General features: G+C 43.5%; 1 protein-coding gene and 1 pseudogene across 2 annotated transcripts in view; both read left to right on the top strand.

The window, feature by feature from the left end:
• Positions 1 to 13,949, top strand: part of Sidt1 (SID1 transmembrane family member 1) — a 97,406-nt gene that overhangs the window by 26,595 nt on the left and 56,862 nt on the right. For both annotated transcript variants that reach the window (XM_031363958.1, XM_031363959.1), the window contains exons 2-3: positions 9,549 to 9,670; positions 10,636 to 10,806. In XM_031363958.1, the coding sequence (XP_031219818.1) occupies positions 9,549 to 9,670; positions 10,636 to 10,806 (293 nt within the window). The remainder of the gene's footprint in view (positions 1 to 9,548; positions 9,671 to 10,635; positions 10,807 to 13,949) is intronic.
• Positions 1,947 to 3,080, top strand: LOC116085938 (annotated as a pseudogene).

The following is a 13,949-nucleotide window of genomic DNA, read 5'->3' as shown; positions in this document are numbered from 1 at the left end:
TGCCTTTAATCCCAGCACTTGGGAGGCAGAGACTGGCGGATTTCTGAGTTTGAGGCCAGCTTGTTCTACAGAGTGAGCTCCAGGACAGCCAGGGCTACACAGAGAAACCCTGTCTGGAAAAAAACAAAAGAAAAAAAAAAGAAAAAAAACAAAACAAAAAACCAAGAAGAAACACTATCTGTGTTTTTTGTTTGTTTTGGTCTATTACAAGGTGTCAGAGGCCATTCAGCATGGGCAGTGTCCACCCTTCATTAAGTTTCATCTTTACACAGCCTGCTTCACTGTGGTAGGCATAATCCAATTTTCTCAGCTGCTTGTTAGCTGAGAGGGAAGGCAAAGTAGGGTTAGAGCAGGCCTCTTATCCTTCCCTCTGCCTAATAGATGATCTGTTCATCTCGCAAAACAACTCTTTTCTCTTTTTTCTAAAGATTTATTTATTTATTATATGTAAGTACACTGTAGCTGTTTTCAGACACCCCAGAAGAGGGCATCCAATATCATTACAGATGGTTGTGAGCCACTGTGTGGTTGCTGGGATTTGAACTTAGGACCTCTGGAAGAGCAGTCAGTGCCTTTTTTTTTTTTTTGGTCTTACTTCCCATTTATTTATGTATTTATTTATTTATTTATTTCCTTTTTCCTTTTATTTACATTTCTTTATTTTCTTTATTTACATTTCAAGTGTCATTACCTTTCTTGGTTTTCCCTCCAAAATCCCTATCCCATACCCCCTCCCCCTGCTCACCGACCCACCCTCTCCCACTTCCTGGTCCTGGCATTCCCTTACACTGGGACATCGAGCCTTCACAGGACCAAGGGCCTCTCCTCCTGTTGACGACCAACAAGGCCATCCTCTGCTACATATATGCAGCTGGAGCTATGGGTTCCTCCATGTGTACTCTTTGGTTGGTGGTTTAGTTCCTGGGAGTTCTGGGGGTACTGGTGGGTTCATATTGTTATTCCTCCTATGGGGCTGCAAATCCCTTCAGCTCCTTCAGTCCTTTCTTTAACTTCTCCATTGGGGACCCTGTGCTTAGTCCAATGGTTGGCTGAGAACATCCACCTCAGTATTTGTCAGGCTCTGGACAGATCCTCTCAGGAGACAGTTATATCAAGCTCCTGTCAGCAAGCATAAACAGGACCCAGCATTTTGCTGCATATAGGAAAATTCACCTCAGTGTCAAGGATAAACACTACCTCAGACTAAAGGGCTGGAAAACAATTCTCCCAGCAAATGGTCCCAGGAAACAAGCTGGAGTAGCCATTCTAGTATTGAATAAAATTGACTTTCAACCAAAAGTCATCAAAAAAGATAAGGAAGGACACTTCATACTTGTCAAAGGAAAATCTATCAAGATGAACTCTCAATTCTGAACATTTATGCTCCAAATGCAAGGGGACCCACATTTATAAAAGAAACTTTACTAAAAGCTAAAAGCACACATTGCAGCTCACACAATAATAGTGGGAGACTTCAACATCCCACTCTCATCAATGGACACATCATGGAAACACAAACTAAACAGAGAAACAGTGAAACTAACAGAAGTTATGGACCAAATGGATTTAACAGATATCGATAGAATATTTCATCCTAAATCAAAAGAATATACCTTCTCAGCACCTCATGGTACCTTCTCTAAAACTGACCATATAATCAGTCACAAATCAGACCTCAACAGATAGATATAAGAAGGTTGAAATAATCCTGTGCCTCCTATCAGATCACTATGGATTAAACCTGGTCTTCAATAGAAAGAAAAACAACAGAAAGCCCTATACACATGGAAGTTGAACAACACTCTACTCAATGATAACTTGGTCAAGGAAGAAATAAAGAAATGTAGGGGGGATGACGTATAATTCGCGCGCAGACTTCAGAAGGGCCTGCCTCAGCTTCCATAGGGTTCCCACGCCGGCTTCTCCTGCAAGGCACGTGCTGCTGAATGGAGCTGGTCGCTGGCAGCTACGAGCAGGTCCTGTTTGGGTTCACAGTATGTCGAGGGCCCGCGAGGAGTGACCACCAGGAGACATGGACTCCTGTGGCTGACTTCACTCACCACAGCCACACTGCCTCCCTATGTAGTCACTGGCAGCAAAGATGAAACGATTCACATTTATGACATGAAAAGGAAGGTGGAGCACGGGGCTCTGGTGCATCACAGTGGCACAGTAACGTGCCTGAAATTCTATGGCAGCAGGCACTTAATCAGTGGGGCAAAAGATGGGTTCATCTGTGTCTGGGATGCAAAGAAGTGGGAATGCCTTAAGTCCATTAAAGCTCACAGGGGACATGTGACTTCCCTTTCTATCCACCCGTCTGGCAAGTTGGCTCTGTCTGTTGGTACTGATAAGACATTAAGAACGTGGAATCTTGTAGAGGGAAGATCAGCTTTCATAAAAAATATAAAGCAGAATGCTCACATAGTGGAGTGGTCCCCGAGTGGAGAAAAGTACATAGTCGTCGTGCAGAATAAGGTGGATGTCTATCATCTGGACACGGCGTCTATGAGCGGCACCATCACAAACGCAGAGGATCTCTTTTGTTACGTTTCTCTCAGACTCTGTCCTTGCAGTGGCTGGAGATGAAGAAGTTTTAAGGTTTTTTGACTGTGATTCCCTAGTGTGCCTCTGTGAATTTAGAGCTCATGAAAACAGGGTAAAAGACATGGTCAGTTTTGAAGTCCCAGACCATCACGTTCTTGTCACAGCATCAAATGATGGCTTCATCAAAATGTGGACGCTTACACAGGATAAGAAAGATCCCCCATTTTTGCTGTGTGAGGTCAACACTGGTGCCAGGCTGACGTGTCTTGGCGTGTGGTTAGACAGAGCAACAAATGAAAAGGCAAGCCTCCCTCCAGCAACAGAGCCCTGTCCCGACCAACCTAAGACGGTCAAAAAGGAATCTGGTGACACAATTCAGGAGGAAACATCAGAACCTAACCCAGAGAAATCTGATGTAACTGGTGACAGCAAGCAGCCAGCAAAAGGAAATAGCCCAGCGACAGCCAAGAAGAGGAAAATGGCAAACGTGTCGGAAAAGACGAGAAAAAAGAAAATGTAACTCACATGGCAACTCCCAGATTTCTCCTCCCTAAAAGAATGTCTCTTTGACAGAATTCTCCATTTTAAATATTATGCCTAACTTTTCCATGTGAGAAACAAAAAAAATTTCTCCTTCTGGAGAAAATGTTCACCTTAAAAAAAGAACCACTTTTAGGTGGTGCTTTGTTTTATTGAATGATAAAATTTTTTTGACAGATGGCATTTTATTATATATTGTAGTATATATTGATTGTTTACTTTTTACTGTTTTGAGCAAGTAAAGATCTGAAAATAGTGTATTTAAAATAATACAGACTTTAAATATATTTATTTGGTGCTGCTTGGGATCAGGGCCAGAGCCTTGCATGTTAGCTTTCTCTTTGCACCATCAGTCCCCGGCCTCTGGCCCCTGCTCCCTGCACAGACCTGTTAGTAAGTCTTTACCAGGAGTGGATGAAAGAGATTTTTCAGACAATCTGCTTCTGAGCAGTGACTAACAAGCAAATTTAAGGGCAAGAAAACAACACTTCCCGTTATTTTTTTGTCTTTCAGAGCATCGGTACCCACCTAAGCTAGTCTTAAACAACCTCAGCTCACCATATTGCTATGTTGGCTCAGTGTCACCGTAACCCTCTGCTTCAGATTGGAGTGGGATTAAGATGTGTCAGTGTGTGGTGGTCTTAGAACAAGCCTAGCACACTGCAGGTTCTTAATGACCATGACCTGTGTCTTAGTCAGGCTTTGTATTCCTGCACAAACATCATGACCAAGAAGCAAGTTGGGGAGGAAAGGATTTATTTAGCTTACACTTCCACACTGCTGTTCATCACCAAAGGAAGTCAGGACTAGAACATGAAGCAGGAGTGATGTGGAGGCCACGGAGGGATGTTACTTATTGGCTTGCTTCCCCTGCCTTGCTCAGCTTGCTTGCTTATAGAACCCCAGACCACCACCCCAGGGATGGCACCACCCACAATGGACCCTCCCACCCTTGATCACTAATTGAGAAAAATGCCTTATAGCTGGATCTCATGGAGGCATTTCTTCAAGGGAGGCTCCTTTCTCTGTGATAACTCCTGCTTATGTCAAGTTGACACCCCAAACCAGCCAGTACAACCTGTTACGTGACACAGTGTCATCATAGTAAGGGCATATTTTGTTAATTGGTGGTACACAATTTTAAAGAAATACTTAGGAAGCAGATGGGCAGATCTCTGAGTTCAAAGCCAGCTTGATCTACAGAGCAAGTTCCAGGATAGAGCCACAAACATATATAAATAAAAAAATAACACCTTCAAAAAAAAAAAAAGAAATGTAAGACTTTTTAGAATTTAATGAAAATGAAGCTACAGCATACCCAAACTTATGGAACACAACTAAAGCAGTGTTAAGAGGATAACACATAGCTCTGAGTGCCTCCAAAAAGAAACTGGAAAGAGCATACACTAGCAGCTTGACAGCACACCTGAAAGTTCTAGAACAAAAGCAAATAGGCCCAAGAGGAGTAGATGGCAGGAAATAAAAACTTAGAGCTGAAATCAACCAAGCAGTCAGTGCTCTTAACTGCTGAGCCAACTCACCAGCTCTCGCTCACGATCTGCTTGCTCTAGCCCTGCTCACTGTAGCCATCTTCAGACACCCCAGAAAAGGGCACCATGTGGTTGCTGGGATTTGAACTCAGGACCTTCAGAAGAGCAGTTAGTGTTCTTAACCACTGAGCCATCTCTCCAGTCGGACAACTAACTCTTACTCTAGAATCTTTTGTGCAATTTATTGTGTCAGTATCTCTGACTTTGTTTTTACTTGGCTGGTAAGATCACTATTAAGTAATAAAAAATGTAAGTGGATTATGATAACCCAACCAGGAAGATCAAGATATGGAGATGGATGAGCAGTGGAGGGGCTTAATACTGCCATGATGTTGCTTTTCTGCTCCCACATCAGTCCCAACAAAACAGCTTCCAGGCTGCTGAAACAGTGCTGAGCTCATGGTTGGACATCTCACAATGACATATAGGGTCATCCAGTAGATCAGGAGATGTGTTTCCAAAGTGTAGGCTCCAAACCAGGAACACCAACTGTCCACCAGCATGTGTTAGAAATGAAGAGTTTGAGATTTGTTCTTCATCAGCTGAATCAGAAACACATTCACACACACACACACACACACACACACACAACTGGGGAGATGGGAATTGCTAATGTTCAGGAATCACTAAGTCCCTAAGAAGGAGGTGGCATCTAGGTGAGTTAAAGGGAAGAGGAATCCTAAAGAAGAAACTTCCCCAGTTCTGTTTGCCTGGGTTCTGATTGCTCTAAGTTTATTTAGTTAAACCAGGTTGGTGAGTGGCTTAGCGGGTAAGCGCACTGACTGCTCTTCCAAAGGTCCTGAGTTCAAATCCCAGCAACCACATGGGAAAATCTCACAACCACCCGTAATGAGATCTGACACCCTCTTCTGGTGAGTCTGAAGACAGCTACAGTGTACTTCTTTATAATAATAAATAAATCTTTGGGCTGGAGTGAGCCGGGACTGAGTGATCATGGCTGACTGGAGCGAGCAGAAGTCCTAAATTCAATTCCCAACAACTACATGAAGGCTCACAACCGTCTGTACAGCTACAGTGTACTCATATACATAAAATAAATAAATCTTTAAAAAATAGAAGAGGTTAAACCTCACTGTAAACGTATATGCTGTCTAGTACTGGAATGTTTGCACTACAATTTAAAAAGTCAAACTGCTTGTAAGGTAATTTATTCTACGAGGCCCCGGGGATTCTGAAAACAGTATTGGCAGCTTCCTAGAAGAACCAGGCAGTGAAACTAACAGCTAACATACCAGCAAGGCATAAGGGCACGCACCTGTAATCCCAGCACTTGGGAAACAGAGGAAGGCTGAGCGTGGGTCCAAGGCCACCTTGAGCTACTCGAGAAGGTCTATCTGAAAACCAAAACAGAAACAAATAAAAATAAAACACTGTGCAGTCTACGATAACATATAGCTTTTTACCCACTAGGATGGCTGGGATAAAGATAGTAGCAAGTGTTGGCAAAGAAGTAAAGAAACTAGGGTTGTTGCTGGATATATAAATTACTGGAGTGTTAAATGATACAACTCTGAAAAACATTTTGGCAGTTCCTCAAAAAGTTGAATACAGAGGTACTATGTCTTCCAAAAATCTAATCATAGTATATAGTGAAAAGAAGTGAAAATATATATTCACACAAAGTTGATACACAAATGGAACAGTATTGTTTGTAAATACTCAGAATGTGTAAGTAGCATAAATAAATGTTCATCAACTGAAGAGTAGATAAATAAAAATGTTGTATATTTCTGCAATGGGGTATTATTCAACAATTAAGAAGAATGAAGTATTGGTATCAGATAAGATAAAACAGGTGCAGTGTGTGATCAAATTAATTTGTACCCCATTTTAAAAATAAAACAGAAAAAATAATTTTCTGAAGCAATTGAAAAGCTCCAAATACCATGCAAATATCAGACAAATTAAAAGAGTTCAAATAGTATTGAGATTATACTGCTAATGTTTTTAAGATGTATTCTTTTCTACTGTATGTATATAGATATTATCTACTTGTATGTATACCATATGCATGTCTGGTACTCTTAGTGGACAAAGAAAGGGCATTGGGTCCCCAGAACTGGAGTTAAGGACAGTTGTGAGCTACCACGTGGAGGCTGGGAACCAAACCTGAGTTGTCTACAGAAGAAGCAAGTGCTGAGCCATCTCTCTAAGCCCTCTTTAGGGATTTTGTTAAGGAAGCCCTACCTCTTAGAGTTATACATTGAACTATTTGATGGTTGAGTAATAAGCTCTGTGTGTGGTGTGTGTGTGTGTGTGTGTGTGTGTGTGTGTGTGTGTTTCAGAATACAATAAAGGAATATGTGAAAATAGAGAGTATGGATAAAATAAACTATATCTGTTAGGAGTTATCAAAGCTGAAAAATCCAGATCTATTTATTATAGTATTCTTCTTACTTTGGTATAAGACTGAAAATTTTTCTGAACCATTTTAGGTCTCTTAAACAGGGAGTGACAGATGAAATTGACATCCTAAGAGATGCAGCCCTGAGGAAACAGACCAAGGAGAACATGGAAAGACCCAAATCAGTAGAGAAAAGAGGACTTCAAAGAGGGCACTGAGGGTGGGGCTTAGTCAAAGAGGGCACTGAGGGTGGGGCTTAGTCAAAGAGGGCATTGAGGGTGGAGCTTAGCCAAAGAGGGCACTGAGGGTGGGGCTTATTCAAATTGGACACTGAGGGTGGGGCTTAGTCAAAGAGGACATTGAGGGTGGGGCTTAGTCAAAGAGGACATTGAGGGTGGAGCCTAGTCAAAGAGGGAATTGAAGGTGGAGTTTAGTCAAAGAGGGCATTGAGGGTGGGGCTTAGTCAAAGAGGGCATTGAGGGTGGGGCTTAGTCAAAGAGAGCACTGAGGGTGGGGCTTAGTCAAAGAGAGCACTGAGGGTGGGGCTTAGTCAAAATGGACACTGAAGGTGGGGCTTAGTCAAAGAGGACATTGAGGGTGGAGCTTAGTCACAGAGGGCATTGAGGGTAGAGCCTAGTCAAAGAGGACATTGAGGGTGGAGCCTAGTCAAAGAGGGCATTGAGGGTGGAGCCTAGTCAAAGAGGGCATTGAGGGTGGGGCTTAGTCAAAGAGGGCATTGAGGGTAGGGCTTAGTCAAAGAGGGCATTGAGGGTGGGGCTTAGTCAAAGAGGACATTGAGGGTGGAGCCTAGTCAAAGAGGGCACTGAGGTTAGGGCTTAGTCAAAATGGACACTGAGGGTGGGGCTTAGTCAAAGAGGGCATTGAGGGTAGGGCTTAGTCAAAGAGGGCATTGAGGGTGGGGCTTTGCATCCATAAGTAGGGAGGGAGGAATGGATGAGAACAGTGTGATGTAGCAGAAGAAAGGACCAGGCAGGACCCTCGGGTTTCAGGCATAGGTGAATAGCTGCATTCTGGAACCATCCACCGCAGAAAGGAAAGTCACAAGTGAAGGAAATTCGAGACTCCATGTAGCCACATTGAGTTTGAGAGGTCTGCAGAAATCCCAGTTTAACAAAGAGGTCTGCACTAGAGATGTAGTTTGAGCAATTATCAGCTCCAACACAATTTCCATGGAAACATAGTGTAGGCACAGGAAATGCTCCCCCAGGAGCAAGCGTTTCTTATCAAATTAATAAATTACTCTTTGGCTGTGCTGACACTAAAAATGTGAAGCAGTGGCTTGGTCAGGGAGAACGGAGAGAACTAAGTGCTGGGGTACACCACCCTGGCTGGTCTGTTTCCTCTCAGCCTGCATTTGAAATGTGTGGTAGATCTTTTTTTTCTGGGGGTGGGAGGAGTGTGTGTGCACCTGCGTGCGCGCTTGTTCCCCATCCCACCCCACCCCCATGCCTGTGTACATGCATGTTTTGCAAGTGTAGGTGCATGTATACATGTGTGTATCTGGAGGCCTGGAGGTAGTGGATGAGAGGCATCTTTAGTAACTCATCCAGTTTATTCACTGAGGCAGAGACCAAGGCAAAGGTGATCTAGCTAATCCTTCTTGTCAGTTTGCTCCAGGGGTCTCCTGTCTCCATGTCCCAAGGCAGAAAGGCAACCTGGCCCACCCAGCATTTTACTTGGGTTCTGGGGATCTGAACTCTGGTTTAGCCAATGAGCTAAATGCTGAACCATTTTACTGGCCCCCTAGTGAAGAAACTTTGAAGAGAGAATAGCGGCCATAGACTCATAAATTAATTAAACTGTCATGTGGAAGATCAAGTTTTAGTTTCTCTTTTACTCTGCTTTATTTCCCTTCATTATGTTCTGTATTTCATATGGTGTTGTAAATATTTTAAGGAAAATACCAAAACCCTTGTAGCTCCAGAAGCAGACTGAGCTTCGTCCATGATCACGCTGTGTGCTCTGTGAGCTGCTGGTGAGGAAGGTTATGTCAGTGGCCTATTTACCCCTGAGCAGGAAGGACTCAGCCTCCATGGGACTTTGGAGAGGGAGCAACAGACCATCTCCCAGGTTGTTAAAAAAGGGGGGGGTATGGAAACAGAATGATTTACTCAAAGTTTGTCAACAGCTGGGGGCAGGGGAGCTTGTAGACTGTGAGGTGCTTTGGGATTGTGATTTTGATATTATTTATATTTATATTCAAAGAAGAAAAAATATATCAAAAAAGAAAAAATACATCCATCTCTTCTGGGGTTATTCTTGAATCCTTAATGCTGGTTGACTGCTCAGCTCACACTCCTCAGCTTGCTATGCGAAGGCTCCGTAGCTTGGCCTCATAACAGAATAATTGAATCAGAATTTTAAGCAGATTATATCCAACGTATCAATTATTCCCCTGGGCAACTTCAACATGTGGTCAAGGTTGAGACCCACTCCGGATAATAAAAGACAACTGGGGTGTTTGAGGTGCCTGTCAGGGGAAGAAACGTCAGGAATCGATGAGCTTGCTTTCTCCTGCCTCACAGGTAACGGCCGTGCGGGTCCATGTCAATAGTTCCTCTGACAACCTGGACTACCCAGTCCTGGTTGTGGTTCGCCAGCAGAAAGAAGTGTTGTCCTGGCAGGTCCCTCTGCTCTTCCAAGGACTGTAAGTATTCTCTGCCCAGGCAACTTCACTACATTTGACACTCTTCAGTGTCCTCAGGCTTAGCCAGGTTTTTTGTTCTGTTCTGTTTTGGTTTGTCTGTTTTCCCCCCTTAGCCAGAAGAGAACTCAGGCATGCAAATGCCAAGGTAGTGCATGCCAAATGCAAACAATGGATGCCCCAAGGCTGGTCAGTGGTATACATTTCTATCCTCTCTGAATTCCAGATGAGCATTCTGTCTAGATTTTCAGTACCTAGGAGAATTTACACCATTCGAAAATCTATCATAATATTCTATTCCCTCTTTTGAAAATGGATCATCCCATAGCCAGTCGATATACAGGCAGCACCAACCCCATTCTTCAAATGCCTCCTCAGTGTTCAGTCTTCGCTCAGTGGTGTTTACAGAGCAGAGCCAAGAGGAAGGTTCAGGAAGATGTCATGGAACAACAGAACTCTCTGCCCTGGCAGAGCACCTGTTGTACCAAGGAGAGTTCATTAAAGTACTGTGGTGCCAAGTCAAAGTCCAGAAGGTGTAGAGAAATGGGCAGCAGATGAAGTGTTATTGCATGGTTTTTAAAGCTTCTGGAATTTGAGTATTAAATACTAAGTTTTCACTCGAAAACAGTGAAACTGAAAAGAGAACAGAAGACGCCATTGGCTGCTTAGTTAGAAGAGTTGCTTCCTCAGATTTTAGCATTTTTCCTTGAATGACTTAGGAGTCTGACTTAATGCAATATAGACACTGCTAAGTATATTGTTCAGGACATAATAGTCCCTATGTCCCTGTCATACAATGGAAGTCAACAACAGGGGTTCCAGGATTGTTATCAATGGGCCCAGCCTGAAATTAAAAGCACAAGACTTAAAGCCAAATTAGAGGGGAATAGAGTGACGTAGCATTCTTTCTGGCTCTGTTCACTGTGTCTCTTTCTCCTTGCCTATGTTGTCTACACCCACGGCTACAGATACCAAAGGAGCTACAACTACCAGGAAGTCAGCCGCACTCTATGTCCTTCAAAAGCAACCAATGAAACCGGCCCTTTGGAGCAGTTGATCTTTGTGGATGTAGCATCCATGGCTCCCCACGGTGCCCACTACAAGCTGCTGGTCACCAAAATCAAGCACTTCCAGCTCCGGTAAGAAGGTGAACACGGCTCTTGACTCTGTTTTGCCTGTGGGTACTCACTCAGATCAGCGGCCATCTTTACAGATGAGCCAAGCATTCTTTGAATCTTTGAGCTCAATTTAACCTTCAGGGAGGCCTTGTCTTTGCCAATTGTACCTTTGATCTTTTACTGTCACCCAGCGGTAGCCAGTGTGAATTGCAGGGGTGATTTTTCAGTGAGGTAATTTGATCCTTCGGAAAGGAAGCTGTAAAACTGAAATCACTGTCATGTTAACGAAAGACATGCAAACCTATCCTGCCACGTCGTTTTCTGTTTTCGCTTCACTTCGTGTAATACGGTTTTGTGGCATCAAACAGACCTTGCAAACATTGCGAAACACACAAGCCTGAGGAGAGGTGGGCTGTGTGTATTTCTTCCTTTCTCCATTCACCAACTTTGTTGGTGACCCAGAAACCCAGAGGATGGTGGTCATGGCGTCCAGATAAGGGCTGTGGTAAGGACGAGACTCCAAGTATTGAGAGTGAACCCTGACATTGCAGTTTCTGCTATACAGTACGAATGACAGACTAGAGTACATATAGAACACATTTTGCTGATGCCCAGAGATTTTTGTTGTTCTTATTTGAGACAGGTGTCTACTACCTATGCTGCCAGTCTAGCCTTGGACTTAAGGCCCAAGCTATTCATCCTCAAATCTCTGCCTCCTAACAAGCCACGACAAAAGGGATGCATCACCACACTCAGCTCTGAGGTCTAGAGATGCTAGGATCATGTCCAAACTCACAAAGACAGATAAAAAGGCAAAATCAAATCTGGACTCTGTCTCTTGCTTCCTGTTCTAAGATTGTCTCTGCTTAACAGGCTCTCTCTTCTTTCCATTTAAATCACATCGCCCCAAATTTACACCTCCCTAAATATGCTTCTCAATTGCACAAAGCATTTGTTTACTCTAATTCAGGTTTTTAAATAAGACAGTTTTGCCTTTAAACTCTTTTCACACACATGTATATCATTTTCCCAACAACTTCCAACAACAATGAGCCATCCTGTGTCATTAGGGTTGGTAGTTGTAGGCAGAGGACAGTGGGAGGGGTCGTTGTAAGAACAGGCAGCCACTGGATGGTAGGAGGGCCATAAGGCAGGGGTAGGGGGAACATAGACAGGCATTGAGAATACAGTTGTCTATGTTGCACTATTAGTAGTGTGAGAGGTAGGTTGAAGGAGACTATTGAATGCGGAGAGGTTAGAATGCTGATACAGTGAATGGTCAAGGTAGAAAGTGAGGAGGTGTCTTGAAAACTATAAGAGGCGAAATCCACAAAACTTCAATGAATATGAGGGAAAGGAGAAATGGGGAGTGTGAGGAATTACATCACATTTGGTTAGAGGAAATGACGATTGAACAGTGGTGACTGTATGACTGGTCTCAAGCAGGAGAGGCTTCACCTGGTCAAGGCGATTCACAGTGAACCTCTTCCCCTTCTTGGCTTAGAAGGCACTGGAAATGGAGAAATTGCCAGACCTTTGCTTCGGTGGGATACTTTTTGATCTTTTACATTCTTTTTTGACTTATGGGGAATGTCAGATGTGATGACTTACAGCATTACCAACAAGCTGTATCCTCACATCAAGAACTCCCATGTATTCATTCACTGGACTCTCAACAAAGTGGGCCAACAGTCCAGGGTGGAGGCAGCCTCGCTGACTGCAAAGCTATGGGCTGATCTGTTCCTAAGGGCTTTGCCTGGGTTTCGTATATGAAGGGCGAGAGAGACTCCATCCCAGCTGGAGTAGAAGGCTGGCTGGCTTTTAAGCATTACCAGTGATTGCAGTCTGGGCTAGGTGCTTCCAGATTTTTGGCCTCTTATTCAAGTACTTGAAATAAAGGCACACAGATTTCATACTAGAATAAAAAAATATTCAAAAGAAAAACAATGGTACAGTTCAGAAATCTGTGATCAGGAGTCACAGATCACGCAAGACTACTCAAAGACCTTGGTTATTATTTGTGGCTCCCTTTTATGGGGTTCAAGAACAGGGGGAGAATGGTTGATAAGAGCATAACCCAGATGGTTCTATTTTGATTGACAGGCATAGATTATGTAAGCCTTTGGTCATTGTGAATTTCCCTTCTCATGATGCATCAGATCTTAATCATATGATGCTCAACTATGCATAGACCCAAGATAATAAACAGGCAATTCTCCCTAAATCTTCACTCTGAAGACCCACTTTGCCTTACTATGCATGAATCCAAAAGTAGTTCAGGCCTGACTTGACACCCTTCTGTCATGCTCAGGGATATCTAGAGTAAGATTAAATAGAAACTGCCCATTCTTGATGATCGTTACAGGGAGGGGAATCATTCTTTTGTTTGGAGGACAGTGTGCATGCAGCTCAATGCAGAAAGGAGATCTTAATCTAACAGGCTGCTGGGTGCATTATTAGGAGGGGAGTGAGTGCAAACCCCAAACCAAGTAGAGTCCCAGGCTGCTGATCTATTTCTTATGGCAATAGAGTCTCAGATAACCAGGGCAAAACAAATGGGAAGCAATCTTCAGCGGGGACATGTGGGGACATGTACACACTTCTCCATTACCTTTCTCTAGCGTATCCAGCACATAGCTGTGGCTTTCAGTAGGATTATAAATGGAGGTACAGTTATCCAGCCTGCATCCCTCCTCCTCCTCCTATTGCTTGGGATATGATGTTCTCTAAACCCCAGGATGTGTTGACAAACTCCTCATGAAGGGCCAAAGTAAAGAGTGGACAGCAGGGATCTTCTTCTATAACTAGAAAGCTAGAAGATGACCTGCTGGCCATTAACAAGTTGACCCAAATAAAACAAAAGATAAATTCTTTACTGGAATTCTAGGGAGCACTGAAAGGGAACAGAGCAAACTAGCCGAGATGAAGAGTCGTGGATGAGAAGAGGGACAGAGTAACAGCTCCCTGAAGAGAAGAGCATGGAGACTGGGCAGGGCTGAGGAGTCCTTTGCACATGGCTCCTCTAAGGACTGGAATCTGCTGGCAATGAAGATGAGAAATAGTCAGCCAGAATTAATTAAGGATGATGAAAGAGTCTGAGGAGGAAAGAATGACACCCAGGGCCAATGATGAGTCTTAGTTAGGGTTTCACTGTTGTGAAGAGA

This window comes from Mastomys coucha, unplaced genomic scaffold (assembly GCF_008632895.1).
Source record: "Mastomys coucha isolate ucsf_1 unplaced genomic scaffold, UCSF_Mcou_1 pScaffold12, whole genome shotgun sequence".
In the NCBI taxonomy this organism is placed as follows: Eukaryota; Metazoa; Chordata; class Mammalia; order Rodentia; family Muridae; genus Mastomys; species Mastomys coucha.
This window is presented reverse-complemented; position numbering and strand designations above follow the sequence as displayed.